Here is a 17,801-nt window from a genome sequence, read left to right on the forward strand (position 1 = left end):
CCGATTTTAGATTCTCCAAAAAGAAGAGAAGGAAGGGGGGGGGCTGTTGTTTCTAACAGTAATTGCCATGCTTGGACATTCCCTTTTGGATCGTTATCATGTGACTTTTCCGAAGAGAGGAATGACAGATCATCCGTCCCACGTTTTGGTTTAGTCAAATTAAGATGCCTTACAGTGTGTACAGCTGTGGGGCAACAAATGAATGGGCATCTGGTCATGTGGTTTCCACTTTAACATAACTCATCGTTCTGTGCATAGATACCAGAGTTAACATTTTAGTACAGCGTAACCCAGCATACAGTTATAACACAACATCCCCCATAGTGTTACATATCCATTGCTTCTTCCAATATGACATAACAGAGACAAATGCATGGATCATTTCCTCCGCCAAGGGAGTTATGTTTTCACCCCTGTCCGTTTGTTTGTTTGTAAGCAAAATTACGCAAAAACTACTTTTGACATTTTCCCAGGGAACAATTCACTGATCTTGATGAAAGAAATCAGGCATATTTAGGGGACTGATACCTATCAGTGTGGGAAATTTGATGCAACTTGACTTGAATCTAAGTGGACTGTTGGTGGTAGTATGCGCTCTACTGAGTGCCAGTCTAGTTTTCATTTGATTATCAATCAATCAATCGAATTTTATTTGTATAGCCCATATTCACAAATCACAACTTGTCTTGTAAGGCTTAAGAAAGTGTGACAACCTCTGTTCTTTACCCTCAATGAGAAAACAAAACAAAACAAAACCCTATTAACAGGGGAAACAAATGTAGAAACCTCGTGGAGAGACACATGTGAGGGATCCCTCTCCCAAGACGGACAGAGGTGCAATAGATGCCGTGTGTAACTGAAGGCATCAACAAAAAAACAGTATTTACAACATTGATCAGAAGAAGCAGTTTGTAACATAATGGAGAAGTGTTAGTGTCAGTGTTTAAAGTATTTATGAAAAGCATTTTATATTTATAGCTATTTGCTTATAATAGCCTCATTACAGCCTTATTCACCTAACACATATTCTAACAACAGAACAAAAGCATCATCAGAAAATAAATGTTCTCAAAGCAACAGTTAGTTTCACGGCTGTTGTTTTCATTTGCCATGGACCAATTAAAATAAGTCATTATATTTTCATTATATAATCTCAAGAATAAATAATGGACGATAATTTCTTTTGAATCCAACTCTCTCTCTCTCTCTCTCTCTCTCTCTCTCTCTCTCTCTCTCTCTCTCTCTCTCTCTCTCTCTCTCTCTCTCTCTCTCTCTCCTGCGCTCTGCCAGGTAACCGCTTCACCTCGGCGTGGACGCGGGGCCGCGACCGCCGCATGCGCGCACCCGCGGGGCCCTACGTCACCGCGCTCGCTCCTCTTCTCGCGCGCTGGTTAAAAAGAAGGAGGCACGAGCACGGGGAAACATGTGAGCGCTCCGAGGACTTTAGTGACACACAACTTTTATTTTTCTTACGTGCGTGTGTTTTTTTTTCGTTTTGCACCAAACCGCCGCGCTGCGCTCGTGAGGAATTACATCTGACAGGAACCACACGGCTTCTCTTTGCAGAACACGCTGTTTTTCTTGGGGGGGGTTTGACTTCTTCTTCTTTTTTTTTCTTCTTCTGCGTCCATCAGGATAAATTGTGTCATTGTTTTGCTTTTATTTTGTGCTTTTAATTGCTCGAGTTGTGCTTCAGAAGCAGGAGCAACACTTATTTATTTCCTAATGATTTGTCCAGCGCAGTGAATCCAAATTCGGACACCTGCTCATTTTGTTATTTCCTTTAGTAATTGGCTCGTGCAGCTCGCAGAACTAGAACCCAGATTTAAACTATATATATATAAATATATATATACATTACATTGCAGGTTAAGCTCACTCTTTTGGAGAGAGGTGTGGATTTTTTTAAATTTTTTTTTACATTTTTTGGGGGGTTGATTTTATGATTTTTCATTTTATATAAAACTATGAAGCATTTGCAATTCGTGCTCGTCCTGGCCATCGCGGTCAACGTGTGGGAATGTGGGGACGCAAAATTCGGCGAGAGGGGAGAGATCAGCCCGAGGAGGAGACGCTGTTACGACGGAAGCTCGCCCAAGCGGCTGAAGAAGAGGGAGAGGAAGGTGTTGCTTGACGGCAGCGGCAGCGGCGGCGGCGGCGGCAGCGGAGAAGTTTGCCACAGGTTGTACCCACGAGTGTCCTGCTGTCCCACCAGGAGAGCCGCGTACCAGATCCTGCACCGCAGGGATGCCCGGGTAGGTCCACGTCCGCCTCGGTGCATTATTCCTCCAGAGTGGAAGCTGCTGGGGGGGCTTTTACTTTTACTGCCCCCCCAAACGCCTCATGTGGTGCGTTTACAGCCCCTCGTGTATTGTCACGCTGCCTCTTGGTGAAGCTGAATTTGGGGATGGTCATGTGGGGTGGAGGGGTGGTGGTGGGGGGGATCGCCCTGGGCCGTGTTGCCTTTGATTGTCCCGGTGAAAAGTCTCGTTTTAAAGTTTCCACAGGGACTTTAAGGGCTATCCCACATCTGGGATAAATGATTAGCCTGTGACGTTGATGTTTGTAATGTCTTATAAAATGTTCCATTATTTTTTCCCCAGTGGATTTTATCTACAGAGCTTGACTATTTATTTTTTTGATTTGCTAAACTGTTTAAAAAACAATTTAATCATCATTATTTATATATATATATATTCAGTTTTTCCGGTGTCTTTAAACACATCTTGGTGCAACTCTAATTCAGCGTGTCCAATGCGCTACGGCGTTACCATGGTAATCACTCACCGATTTACGTAGCTTCACTACGCTACAACTGACAGGAGAAACGGCTGCTAGCTAAAGTGTTGGCCCGTTTCAAAGGTAGGAAACCCGGCTGTGCTTCTTGTTTTACCACCCCCCGTCTGTTCCTCCGGAGCTGGGAGCTGACAACGTCCACGTTGTCGGTGGTTTTGTCGGTGGTTAACGTGCAGTTAAGTTTTGTTTTTGTTTGACGCGTTAAAGCGGAAAGAGCTCGACCAAATGTTAAGCTAGCGGCTCGTTAGCCTCGCTTTTTTTTTGTATTCACCTGACCCTCTTCACCGGGGATGGCATCTGCAGAAGTGTGTTAAACATGTCGTGTTAAAACCTCTGCTTTGGTTTCCGTGGGAGGGGAAAAAAAGCTGTAGTCGCCAACTTTTGTCGCGGATTCCGTTGGATCCTCACCGGGGCCATTCTCATGTAAACCACCCCTCGGATCATTCAGTGGCTGGGTGGTATCTCACTTTGTGTTGCGACAAAAAGCCATATTGCATCATTTAATTTGCTCAAGTCATGCAAATAAAAAACCGGAGGGGAGGGCGGGAGAGAGGAGAGAGGGAGAGAGAGAGAGAGAGAGGAGTGAATAGGACGAACTCGACTTCTCCTCCTCCCCACTACACTGCCCACACACGGAGCCCTTTCTGATTATGGCAAAAGAATAACAACAACACCATTGTGTTAGTTGGTTTCGCTAATGGGAGAAGCTGGAGAACATCACTCTCCCCCAGTCATCGGCCCTGTCCAAGTGTTAATGCCTCTGTGTGTGTGTGTGTGTGTGTGTGTGTGTGTGTGTGTGTGTGTGTGTGTGTGTGTGTGTGTGTGTGTGTGTGTGTGTGTGTGTGTGTGTGTGTGTGTGTGTGTGTGTGTGTGTGTGTGTGTGTGTGTGTGTGTGTGTGTGTGTGTGTGTGTGTGTGTGTGTCCCTGTGTCCCTCACTATATCCTCCTGCCAACTAACTTACACCTATTCCCCTGAGGACGAGTGCTTTGTTAAAGCTTAATGTCCCCCCCCTCTCTCTCTCCCCCAGTCTCTCTCTCTCCCCCAGTCTCTCTCTCTCTCCCCCCCTCTCTCTCTCCCCAGTCTCTCTGACCATATGAGGCCTGCAGAGCATCACAGATTTCTCGCAAATTAAAGACAAGTGATTTTTACAGAGTGTGGCATTCTCTATTAATATGTTTGTTCCGGCAATTTGGCCAAATCCATTATGCCGATGCTATCTAAGAAAAATCACAATCCCTTCGTTCTTCCATATGAAGCCATTGCTGCTTAGCTTGAAGCCAACTTTAGCAAAATGTAAGGTACTGACATTTATATTATCTTACGCCATTTAGGCTCCACGTTTCCGTTCTTGACGCGCTTTAGCGTGTCCTCAGCAAAAGTGCAACAGCTGAGCCTCATTGCCATTTTCCTCCCTGCTTTTGAGGAACACGCTCGCCGAGATTGAGCAAAAGACAACAAACAAAGGTCTACTTGTTCCTGGTTTGGATGATGGCAACATTGGAGCCCGTCCCAGCAACATATGGACACAGGGCATGGCTGAGAGAACACAAATGCTACTCTCCGCAGACCTTGTGCCAGCCCATGGCACACGGAATCAATGGGCAATTTAGAGCAGGAGGGCAGGCATGCCCACAACACTACATGGCATGAGTGTCGAGGGCAGGGAGACCGAGAAGCACAGCACACACACAGGGTCAACGCCAGAGCTGGGAGCTCCCCTTTTTTGTCAACAGTTTGATGAAATGTAGAGCAATAATATGATTCAATTTGGAGTTTAGTTTGGAAACTCAGATACGCTTATTTGCCTCTCTTCAGTTTGTTCTCTACTCTGCCTGTTGTGATGAGGGATTTGATTTACACTGGCATGTCAGGATATTTTCAGGTTGACCCTCAGGGTTTTTAACCAGAGGTTTCTGCCACCTGTTGGGTAAACACAGCTCTGTGCAACTTAACCAGAAACTCTTTCCCCAGTTGCAGTTTGTTCTGCAATCAGAGTGAAGTGTAAGGCGTCCATATGTTGGCCTTGGGTCCGCTGGTGTAATTGACTTCGACAGACTGCTAATTTGTTGATACCAGAGTGGGAATGATGTGTCTGTCTATCTCTAAATTGGTGTTTACACATGGACCTCACACAGAGCCAAAGCACTACCAGCCTGCCTGCCTGCCTGCCTCCCTGCCTGACTGCCCAAGCAGCACGGCTCTTGACCTAAAACAGATTACATTGTGTTATATTACAGCTAATTTGTTATGTAAATAATTCAGCTAATTTCTTTTGGATTAACTCTTTGTGTACCTTTGCGTAATGACCCCAACTCAGCCTTTGAGGCTCTTATTTGCCTTCATTCATTTCATGCCCTGAGATCTGTCAGACATGGGAGTTGACAATTTGACTTTTACTGTTTGTGAACTTAGGTGAGTAGGCAGCTAAACGAGCGAGTGCGATTTCTCCGTCTGTTTCTCCGAACACACAGGGTGTTCCAACCTCAGTGTTTATAAATTGATATCAGATGATATAGCAGTGGATGTTGCAGATCTGATGTTATAGTGTGATATTATGCTGTTAGAATCTTATAGTAAAAGTGAAAATATTAGTGTCGGTTAACTTTGAATTCTCCAGTTGCAGGGTTTTGATATAATTCAGTTTGTGTGCAGTTGGAGTTCCTCTGCCGTGTGAATTGTGGTGTGTTGATACTGGTAATGAAGAGATGCTGCAGACTTTCATACTCTGCAAGTGACCATCTCCCTCTTATTTCTTCATTCTACTGATGATGCAATGAAAAATAAATTTGCTGTCTGAACAAACTGTTCAGCACAACACCAGACTGTACGGAAACTGTCCAACCTTAACTGCTTGCTAAGATAGTGAAGAATATAAACAAACTCCATGATAACGTACAACGTGATGTGTGAAGTAATGCTTCAGGAAGCAGCAACAACTGGTTGCTTCACACCTTGTTGCCAGCCAGAGACTGTCTCACTCTGCATGTGACATATGGGAGCAGGGTGTTGTAAACATACAGTTGCTATCTGAATGTGCTGTTGTATCTCAAGAGTAATTCTGTTGGTTAGAAATCCCTGATCCCTGTCTGTGTGGTACCTGGGGGCGGGTTTGGCTAATTTGTTAAATGGAAAAATGTGGCGAGGGGTGGAAACTGCTAAGGCATCTGTTTTTTATTGTCAGTAGAATCTAAACATTTAATTAAAACCATTAATGTTACACATTGCGTGGGGCTTGTATACATACACATTGACAAAGTCAATTACAAACTTTTACTTGCCCATAAAAGTTCATTTGCGCTCACTGGGATCAGTGGTTAAAGTTCTTGAAAATCTTAAAAAGCGTCTCAAGTAATCTGGATTTTCTGATGATGAACATTTGAAAATGCACTCTGCGATCTGAACTTTCCTTGCCACATGGTGTAATGTTAATGATGTCAATATTTTCCAAATGTTGGCTTGACTGGCTAATGTGTATTCAGAGGTAAAAGTTTACAGCCAACCATTTTAATCATGCATTGGCCCTTGTTTGCGTGTGGTCTCCAGATTTTCTCCACCAACAACACAGAATGTGGACGTCTCCTGGAGGAGATCAAGTGCGCTCGCTGCTCCCCCAATGCCCAGGTGTTGTTCCACTCCTCGGACATGGATAAGATGCCACACAGGGAGCCAGACCTGCCGCGGCTCTGCCAGGACTTCTGCCGCGAGTTCTACTACACCTGCAGGGGGCACATACCAGGTAATTACGCAGATAATAATGATTGTGAATGTGACTTTAATTACAGCTCCTGTGCGGTTACCTGGTGATACACAAGCAAATATATACACATGAATACAGGTTGTGAAAGCAGGCATACATTATACATGCTCTCTTCGGTTCCTCCTTCATTTGAATCGAAACGGACACTTCTGATTGGGATAAATTAAAATTCATATCAGGCCTCATTTCTCATTGAGACTCAGCCTGCACATGTAGAAGTGGCAGATTTTTGGACATATGCAAGAAATGGTGCGTCAGTAGTCTGGTCGGTGAATATTTATTTATCCAACTCTTACCTCATCTGACCTCACCTCCATTTGTTGCTGAGCTTGTCTCACCCGTTTGCTTGCTCGCTGCCTTCTCTTTGCTTTACTGTTGCACTCTAATGCATCAGTAAAATGACCTGCCACTCTCTGCCTATACAGACAAAAAAACAAACCGTATGCTGATCCAGCATGTTTGATTCAGCAAATAGCAGAGCGAGATTTGTGCTTTTCTTATTATGCAGTATTCTGTTTCTATGTGTTTATGGCATTATGTGCAGAAACATTTGTTCTTGTTTAGATTATAGAAATACATTGTTTGTTGCATAAGCTTACCGAGATTACATTTTTTAAAGAACTTCTGCACATTTGAGGCATTTCTCTACAATTGAAAAGAAAATACTGAAGTATCAAAAGTAGACATGGGAATAAACTCCCCCTATGCGCAAATCCAGTATGACCGGTGTACCAGACAAACTTGACTGGACTATTTATGACCTGTTTCTCTGCAGACTCAACTCCTGGACTTGATTCTGTATTTGGGATGCATACTCACCCTAGCTGCGGTCCAGACATGACTACCTAACATTCACCTTCCTCAGACATAAACCGTCACTTAAAAACATGTGTCTCGTGCTCTTAGGCCACCGCTATGTTTTCATTGAGGTATTAAAATCACATTAATTTAAATATTGGTGGAAATTTTGCTTTGCTGGGCCCCTGCAGTCTCTGACTAAGAGCTCTAATAAGACATGACAGATCCACAGAACAGGGAAGGAAAAAAAAAATCATTGATGTAACTGTTTTCCTTGTGGATATGTTACTGTTAAATGATAGGAGCCCTTCTGCCTCCTGAAAGCATCTGGTCTTCAGAAGAATTCCCTTTGAAGGGATGCAAGATCACTGGTACCTGTGCCTTCAGAGTGCATACCAAACATGATCAAACACTTTTTGAGTGTCTCTTCTCCTCCAGCCAAGTCTTCCTCCAATCTCTGTCGCCACAAGCTGATTAGATCTGCCGAGATCTGCAAACAGAACAGTTTCAAACACACTTGTCTGCAACCCACCCACATGGTGCGCTGGAGCTCAAGTCAAATATCAAACACATACATTCCAATCCGAGTCCATCCAAGTCTGCGTCTAATGGCCTGCCGGCATAACGCGTACACTTGCTCTACACTGAGGGTGGCGGAGCCCCGCAGAGCACAGAAAAGAGGGAAGAAGACGTGTCTGGGATGACATTACTGTCTCATAAGCTGACAGACATATGGGCTCAGAGAGTCAAACCAAAAAAGCTCAAGAGAGGAATCCATGAGAAGGATCCCCCTCCCTCTGTTTGCTGTCGTGCTCCTCCCCGCACCCCCTCCCCTCAGCCCTCCACAGATCAGCATATGTGGTGACGAATGACACATTTATTTTTCTACAAAGGTTGTGTGTATGTAAAACTGCTGAAGTGCATCAAGATGTCAAGTACTTAGGGTGGGCCACCCAGGTTGCCTTGGAAGATAACCAGATGGAAGTATAACTTCAACACTGGGGAGCCAGGAATATGGACAGAGTTCTGTCTCTCTCTCTCTCTCTCTCTCTCTCTCTCTCTCTCTCTCTCTCCCTCTTTCTCTCTCTCTCTCTCTCCCTCTCTCTTGCTCTCTCTCTCTCTACACCTCCCTTTCTATCCTCTTCTACTCTCTCTTTCTTTTTTGCATATCTTTTCTTCTCCATGCACTTCCATTCCTTTCTTATTCTTCTCTTCCATTTGCATAAACAGACATTTTTTTCAACATTTAATGAAAACATTTGAAAAATTGTGGATCTGGATCTTATCACGCGGAGCAGTAACATTGAATGTGACCACAGACATGAGACGTTATGACATGTCCTTAACCTTTGTGAATTCAAAGCCGCAGGCCACAGGTTTTAAAATGAAACAGTAGCCTTTACAGCATCCATAACTGTCATCCCTCTCCCATGAAACTTCCTCCGGGCCCTTGATTAGGCCATGTGCTTAGCACCTATTTCTCCGTAAAGACATTTACTGCCTTGACTCTCACTTCTCTCCATGAGGCCCCCCACCTTCCCTGCACTCCTTTTTTCTTATATCTTCCTCCCCTCTTCTATCACCCCCCGCCCACCACCCTGCACCCGAGGTCCCCAACCAGCATGGTTAAGATAACTGCAGACACAAGAGGGTGGGTGGTAAAGCCAGGGACGTGTGTGTTTCTCTGTGTGTTTGATCTCCATGTTGTGTTTAGATGTTTGAGGGGATATCCTATCACCTCCAGTATTTGGTGCGGTCAGCCCTTGCGGTCGGTGTGTGGCAGGAGAGGGAGATGAAAGTAGGCACAGGGAGAGCCCTGTTTGTGTTTTTATCACTGGTGTATTTGCTCTCCTCTGTCCTCCGAGGGACCGACTACAGGAAACAATATTGTCAGGATTGTTTTTAGGTCACAGAGGGCCTCTGAGAACCTCTGCACACTTTGCTTTTTGCCGGGAATAATGTTGTGACTGCACTGGCTAGAGGCGTAGCCGTGTACGACCCTCATGTTTATGCAGATTACTTTTTGCCTTGGCAATGAAACCTTTTGAATAAACTAACAGGCCAACGGGAAATGAGGAATGATGTGATGGCACTTTTACCTTGAATTCACATGCTGAATTAGTAAAATACAACCAGTCAGTATTTGGACACATCGTGCCTTTGTTTGGCAGCGGAAACAAGGAATATCTTTCACCCTGAAAACACTTTTGTTTATTCAGAATTACATGCCATATTTAACAGGTTGATTACTTCATTTCCCATGCTGTGCCCATGTGTTGCTCAGTAATGCAAAACAGTCAGAGTTGTCTGAAATGGTCGTATAACAGGAACAGGTCTGGATGTCGAAGAATTGAGGAAATAAGGAAAAGGGTTTTAGCTCCAATTAGTTGAATCAACTCAGTTTATAAAGGAAACCGTCAATAACTAATGTGGAGTGAACTTTTGACATGTGACAGTGTGTACCACAAATCTTGCTGTTTTAAATGTAGTCTTAAAGTTCTTAATACCATCATTTTACATTGTGAGAAATGTGTCTTAGTGTCAGTGTTTTTCATTTGCCTCTCTCATTCTGAATGTAGTTTAGTTTTTGTTGATGATTTGATTGAGCTTGTGTTCGGGGTGTGTTCAGACTGTGTGAGCAGAACCTTCGGACCAGCTGGATTTGCGAATGTGACTTTACTAGCTGAAAGGTCAGGCCTTTGTTGATTTGTGTTGGCATGTCTGGGCATCAACGCCCGGGTTTGGTTTTTCTGTTTATACTGTAATTAGTTGCAGAAAATACAGGAAAGTCTTTTTAGTGGTTTGCCCCATTTCATCGTAATGAAAATGTGGAAGGAGACATATTGGTTTGAATAAAAAGTGGAATTCTATTGTCGAGATTTTAAATGGGACATCCAATAGTAATCATAAGCCGTTTTAAGACATGAACTCTAGAAAAAGTCCGGAAAATTTGGTCTGGACAATTCCCGGAGTTCCGTAATCTCATTCTTTCCAAGTTGACATATTTGTCAGGGTCATCTACCTGGGTCATCCTGAGATATTTGTATTCTTCTAGGTTGGCATCCATTGTGATCCTTGCATGCTGTGAAAGTTCTAGAAAATGTCCAGAGCAACTGACTCACGAACAGCCCAACCAGGAAAATGTCGGGAGTTCACTGCATGTCTGAAAGCAATTTTATAGAATGCTCTCGTTTGTATCTCACATCTGTCAGAATCCTGTTACACTCCATCTGGAGCTAATACTATGGCGAAGGTCTACATTCTATAGTTTTTTCTGGATATAGCATCTGTAACCAACAAGATACCAAGTCAACTCTCAAAAGACCAATGAGCCTGATTTTATACTGGGTTCGGTTCAAATTCAAAATCATGTACTGCAGCCTAGATTTCGACCTTCAGAGGAAACCTGATGTGTCGTAAAGCCACCGCCAAGGTGTGTCTTTACTTTCCATTTGCCATTAAAATTCATCAAACACTGGCACACAGTGTAAACGATCACTCGAAATTAACTATTTTAAGTTCCTATTGTTAAATGAAGTGATCCTCCAGGAGCCTCATCTCTTACTACTCTGTTGCAGTAGTAAGAGATTTCAATGAAAGTGTAGCTAAGTTTTTTATTTTTTCCTCAGAGAAATTCAACTAGAATTGAGAATGCTTTTCCATTTTCGCTCTCTGGTGGAGGCATAGTTCACCGTCTAAAATGTGTGATGCATTTGGTTTGGCCCACTTTCTCTTCACTTGTTCATTTCAGCCCAGTCTAGCCAGAATTTGGTTTGGCTCGTCGAGCACAACTTCAGCCCTCCCCAACACACAAACACATCACATCCTTTCTCTCTTCCTCTGTCTCACGTTTACTCTTTCGTTCTCTCTCATACTCATGCAAGCAGACACACACAATGCAGACACGAGTTGCAACATAAAGTACCATTTAAAAACAACGTTAGGAGAGTATTCATTAGATTTTCTGTGGCTCTGTTGGCCCAGTTTGGGAAGTCATGTAACCATGCAGAATGTACAGTAAGCCTTTGTCTGTTTCTGTTTGCTAGAACTGTTTCAAGCCGATGTGGATGAGTTCTGCCAATACTATGGGAGGAGAGATGCCAGTCTATGCTTTCCAGATTTTCAACGAAAGCAACCACAAGGGCAAGATTCCAACTACTTGGGAGACGAGAAACTAGAAGATATCAGCAGGTTTGTGGTTTTATTTTTTTTGAGGATTGAGAGGAAAGTTCAAATTCATGACGTTCAGCCCTGATTTTTTTGTTTTTGTAGTAACAGGCGCAGCCTCTGTCACATGTTTTGGGTTCAGTGGTCGATTTTGACGTGGGTCCATACTTTGCGTCAGAATTACTCGTCTAATCCTAAAGTTTGTCTTGACTGCCTTTGTTCAGCTTTGCTCACATAATGAAAATGCTTATCCTGCATCATTTTGTTTGCCTTCCTCACTGCAAAGGTCTGTACATCACAGACGGCTTTGCCCTTTTGTCCATGGGGGGTAGGGTGGGTGTGGGGATAGGGCTGTCTTTCATCTCTGTTTTTCCTGAGGCAAGAAGACCAAACTGTGGCATTTGCCCCTGAATAGCAGCAACCAACATTCAGTCAAATAACTTCGAATAGTTGTGGGTTCATTTGTTGCTTTTGCACCTTAAACTCTGAGGCTACATCCACACAACTAACTTAATTTAAAAAACGCATCACTGGTTGTATGTATATCCCGGTCGTCCACACTATTCTAGAGTTTTTGAAAACCTAAAATGGAGATCTTTGCAAATGCATTGTAATATGGACGGGCAGAAAGATAGAGAAAAAGTATTTTGGAAAAGATGACGCTGTCACCCATATTCGCATCCTGTGTTGACACTACAGTTCCACCTTGTCGTTAGTCCAAAAAAAGAAATCCTTGCTCTTAGTTTTTACTATTGTTCTCGTTTTCTGTAACTGGCAACCACCTGCAGAATAGATCATCTGCTTCCCGTTTACACAGGCACAAACATAGAGAAAGAAAGAGCATATGTAGTAGACATATTAATACTGTATATCTTCTGCCCTAAACAGCAAAGTGATAGGTGTTTAATTCCAAAGTTTAATTAGATCCCTGTCAATAGAAAAGGATTTTGAATGGCATAAAAAAAAAATCATGTTAAACATATTGCTGGTTCTTTTTTTAAGCTTCCCTACAAATACTCCAACTTCACCCTTGTCTCCCCCGCCGATCAGTCTCTGATCTTCTGTATCTTCCCTGTTACCCAGGAAACACAAACACAACTGCTACTGTGCCCAGGAGGTGTTGAGCGGTCTGCGGCAGCCGGTGTCCGTGGTGCACTGTGGGGACGGATCTCAGCGGCTCTTTGTCCTGGAGAGGGAGGGAACTGTCAGGATACTCAACCATGACCTCGACCTAATCAAAGAGCCCTTCCTGGACATCCACAAGCTGGTGCAGAACGGTTTGAAGGTAGGACTGACGCTATTACAGTTGAAGTATGATAATATGGCTTTGATTTGAGCACAGATGTAAAAAGAGAAAATGGAAGGAATCTGGCTGATGGAAGTATGAAATATCTTTGTGAAATATTTCTAAAGTAGGGAAGTAATTTGGTAGAGCCTCAAACCTCGTCTTTACAGCGCAACTGTTTGCACCTATGTAAACGTGTGAGGGACATCTCCGGCCAAGACAAATCCCTTGAAAGCGGTGCCTGCTCACTATTAGCATTCAATTATGTAATTGCACCAAACAAGCAGCCATTCATCAAATCTGATCGCACCTAATCATTATGCTATTATCAGCTATTTAATTGTATGTACAGCACACATTGAGCTCTCTGCTAATTATCACAAGATGGGTTAACGGCTTTCTTAATCTCTCCCATATTGTTCCTTTAAGGGTTCCAATATCGATGGTGACTTACTTAATACTTTAATTAGTTGTGCCTAACTCAATACCGTGGAATGGCCGTTAAAAACACTATTTGAAGGGTTTGACTTCATTTCAAAAAAACTTTTTGTACGATTTTTGGGATACATTTTTTGCCCACTTTTGCTGTAAAGAAATCTCTCTGGATATCTCACTTGCAAAGACAGTGCAACCTCAGCTGTAATTTGAACTTGATATTTATTTTTGTATTCATAATCATTACTGAATCTCAGATTAAGAATTTTGAAAATTGTTCACTAATTGTTTTCGATCGCACCAGAAGATGGGGAAGCTGGGACGTTTAGGAGGCACACTTCCAGACAGGAAGTTTATCTATCACGCATGCCTCCTGCTCCTCCACTGACAAGACCCCTTGCTTACAAGGAGTCAAACAGAGCACAGCATTTGAGTATGCAGCTGCTCCTCGCAGGATGCTGCTCTCCCTACTCAGCTCAGCTTTCTTATCATCATTCAATCCAATAGGGTTTTGGATAAAGTCATCACGACAATTAGACGTGGCTCAATCCCCCGCAGGCCCCAGGGGTCCTATTCTGAGATGTTGGCTGCCAGAACGGGCTCCCAGCCACACGGGGTAGACGGAACCAGGGGAGGGCTGAGGTGTTTACTGGCAGCATCAACAGGATGGAGCTGCCTTTATACAGAGAGAGGAACCCAGGCACCCAGGAGACAGGGCAGATAGCAGGTCTATCATCGGCCCCATGCACATGCTTTGATTGTAATGTTCTGTTTTTCCTCCTGCTCTTCATTCCCCCCGCCTTCCACGGATTCCCCCGGTGCCAATTAAGCTGAACTGCACAGAAACAATGCTGCGCTGCGGTGTTGTGGGCTCCAAGCTGCGCTGTGGGTGTTCTCCTGAAATTCAATCTCTGTACTCCAGTCCCCACCGCACCACCACCACCACACACGCACATAGTCACAGTTCATACACATACTATCTATGTCATTCTCTTGTTGTCAAGATTTAATAACCAATGTTTTTATGTTACACACATTTACACCCGATACAAACTTTTTTTACAATGATAATGTGAATATTTTAGTGAAAACTTTAAAAGAAACTCAGTATTTTTCACACTTTCATGTGCAGCGATTAGCCATTCACACTCCACTTGTCAGTCAGTTTGCTTTTTCTATTAAAAACCCAATACAATATTTAAAATAACGTACAGTCAATTACAACTCATAGACTAAACAATGCAGATCTGTCACCACATGAATAGAAAGTTAACAACCAACATATTTATATTTCAACACTTCCAGGTCCAGCTTGCAACTAAATAAAAAGTAAATCAAGATAATTTGAGTTAAATTTAGTGTGATGCAGGTTGTGTACGACTCAAATCTCCTTAGGTCGACTTGTTTTGTTGGCGACTTAAGCTTCCAACATACAAGATAACATTACATTACTAACATTTGAACATAAACACAACACACCATACCTTCTCCTTAACCTCTATATTCTATGGCGTATAGTGTTTTTTTATACACCAAGCTGCATCCTCTGCTGACAGCATCCTGCCCTGTACAGCTTCGGTAAAGACGCTCAAGGGTCTGTGTGATAGTGACAGTGGCTTTTATACATGAAGACATCTGGTAGCACTAACACGTATTAGCCTGTGTAACAGTAGTGAGTGGGGGGGGGGCTCCAAAAAATATCAACTGCTAAAAGAAATAACTCAAAGCTGTGTTATTCTCTCAGTCTGCTGCTCTGCACTGTCAAAGTCATCAGGGAGTCAGGGCTGCTCCCATCCAGACTAAAAATAAGCAGCCTCGCTCATCTTCACTATTTACTCTGCAGAGAAGCTGGGGCGGGGTCACACTCGTGTTGATCTCATCATTATCTTCAGACAGTGGGATGTCTGCTCATGACATCTCAAGTGCTTACTGACATTTTACGTCTCTCTAAGAACTTTCTATGCCTCAGATTGGGGGTGTTTGGATATGTAGGTACTGATGATAACCATGCAGTTAAAATAATTATTGAATTGATATCATACAGATCAATGCAGATAATATGGTGTAAATAATTGATATATCCAATCACTGTTAAATAATTTACGTGTCTCCACTGTGAGGCTGTAACTATCTGGCTTTTTTCGCATATTGAGTGTAATCAGTTTATGATCGATGTGATTGATAGCATCACATTATTCAGTCACTAGATATTGGAAAAATATTGTTATTGCGAATCGTTCAGTTCAGACAATGGATTATATCACATTATTGGTTAGAGCAATATTGTATCATGGGATCCCCACGTTTTTGCCGTAGGATATATGTATTAACAGGTGGAGGGCTCTCAATGGATGTTTAATTGTGAGAGCCTACTCGCTTCAGATGGTCTTTGAGTGAAGGGCGTAGACATTGTTGTGCTCCAATCAACTCGTGTGGAATGTCTTTTGATGGAGTAATGCCCACGAGCCAGCGAGGAAGGATCAAAAGGTTCAGGGTAACAATGCACGGGCCGACACATGCGGCGTCACCAAGACTCAAAAGACAGCTGCCCCCGCGGAATTGGAAATCACAGCGTAGTTGTGTGTCACTGCCTCTGCCACTCACACAGGGTCAGCATTTCATGTAACGCACCGTGAGATGTGAGATAACAACGGCTCCTCATCCCCGCAACCTCACTCTCCCAGCTTTCTCTGTGGAGCGACGCCAGCTCTTTGACAGTGCCAAAGCCGGAGGCCCACAGAGAGCAGAATTGGAGGGAAAAGAGGAATGCAGAGGCAGGTGTTTGTGAAAAATGAAGAGATAATACCTCATGAGAGATTCAATCAGAAAACCCTTGCCCGGCTGTGGGAGAATGATGGTGGTCATAAAAAAAGATGTTTTTAGGGGGGAAATGGAGGAGATGTTATTTAAGTCAACTCAGCGGAGTGACCTGTATAGTTGGAATATGGCGTGCACTATAACCAGAAACATTAACATGTATAAATAAACCCCACATAAAAGTCTGAGAGATATGAGATGAAGCTTAAATACAGCAGCCAACCTCTACATTTTCCCTCATCTTCATGCTTATATACTGTTCATGAAAATCTATTCAATGATGCATATGTTATTAATTAATTAAATTAAATCCATGAATTATCATTATGTAAGTATTATTATGTAAGTGCATCCTTTTTAAATTAATTTCCCAACCGACAATATGTGAAACCTGTAGTTTGTGCATTCTCTAAACAAGCTTGTTTATTAGTCTCTGGGCTGTGCCAAGCTAATCTTACCTACTGCTGCTTTGGCAGTAGTTTTACCATAATCAGTTTGGCACTTTGTCTTTTTTAATCAGGGTATCTCCTCGGATTAGCTCTGCAGTGTAAAGCTCTCTGATGCAGCGTTTGTTTCTTATGGTGCCAGTTCTGCTGTTCGCCTTCCCCTGAAGGAGCTGGTCATTAGCAAGGCAGCTAATATTTCAGCCCATTTAACTGCTGTGTATCCTGGTGGTCCCCCCCCTTTGGCTCTGCTTCTAAGCCTCTTTGGATTTGTGGTTTTTGACCCACTCCCTGTGGTGACTTTATTTTGTGGTTGTGGGTCACTGCATTCCCTTAGAATCCAACATGTGGATCCAGCATTTTGCAGGTGAGGTGCCGGATTTCTCTTTCCATGATGAAAGTTCGTATTCACCTTTGCTCCCAACTAACGTGCAGCTGTATAGTGCTCTGCAGTCACTCCCACATAACTCCTTTTTTTTATTTGACTTCAATGATCTGACATTAAGTAGCGCTCATAAATTCTCTGCCTTTTGGGGTGGAGATTTATTTGTCAACTTTCACAACATTTCATTTTAAATTCAGATTTATAGAACCCCTGTGGCTTATCATGTGGGCCCCTGTTGTTGCTCATTGGTACTTCGAGTGCATTCCTTTGCAAAGAGTCATCTCTTTTGCATTCGCATGTGGCCTCTGTCTTTGCTGTGTTTGACAGGACTAACACAGTCCAAGCAGAACTACAAGATCAGATGCACCAATCTATGTTCCTTGCCCTGTGATGTGGACAACACCTATCCACCGCCTGCCACTCTATTTCAGACCAACATTTGTTTTACTCTTTTGAGAAGGAATACCTGAAGGACGAGACAGCTGAGTTATTTGACGAGATGTGTCCCAAGTAATATAGCTTATCTGCATGATGCTCACTTTTGTTGTTTTACTACTTTGTGAAAGTAAAAAAGTGGATTTGGAAGAACACACTCGCATACGGGAACCACGTTCTAAACATTCCTCACACCTGAGCCTGGCAATCGGTTTATTATTTGTCAAGAAGAAATAGTGAGGCGGAGTACAACATAAATAAAGGGCCGGCATGGCTTTCTTGCCTAGGGAATGAAATGCAATAGCTGATTATTACAGCTAACTATGATGGGAGGACCACCAGGGTGGTGACAAGTGATGTAGCTGCCTCCGGGGTGAGACAAAGGTTTACATATTACACAAGCAATTTAGATGTTTTCTAAACATGTTGCCAAGACAGTGGGAGTTGGCAGCTTCTTCCTTGTTTAGGTTTTCTTTTTTCCT

At 43.1% G+C, this 17,801-nt stretch overlaps 1 protein-coding gene across 2 annotated transcripts in view; it reads left to right on the plus strand.

The window, feature by feature from the left end:
- Positions 1-1,411: 1,411 nt before the first annotated feature.
- Positions 1,412-17,801, plus strand: part of LOC118100750 (hedgehog interacting protein) — a 31,398-nt gene continuing 15,008 nt past the window's right edge. Inside the window, exons 1-4 of one of the 2 annotated variants that reach the window (XM_035146116.2) lie at positions 1,412-2,255; positions 6,341-6,533; positions 11,399-11,543; positions 12,603-12,804. In XM_035146116.2, the coding sequence (XP_035002007.1) occupies positions 1,968-2,255; positions 6,341-6,533; positions 11,399-11,543; positions 12,603-12,804 (828 nt within the window). In that variant the 5' untranslated portion in view covers positions 1,412-1,967. Of the gene's footprint in view, positions 2,256-2,797; positions 2,863-6,340; positions 6,534-11,398; positions 11,544-12,602; positions 12,805-17,801 lie in introns of those variants that run through there. The other variant, XM_035146123.2, reaches the window with a different exon arrangement.

The sequence above is a fragment of the Hippoglossus stenolepis genome, chromosome 2 (genome assembly GCF_022539355.2).
Source record: "Hippoglossus stenolepis isolate QCI-W04-F060 chromosome 2, HSTE1.2, whole genome shotgun sequence".
NCBI lineage: Eukaryota > Metazoa > Chordata > Actinopteri > Pleuronectiformes > Pleuronectidae > Hippoglossus > Hippoglossus stenolepis.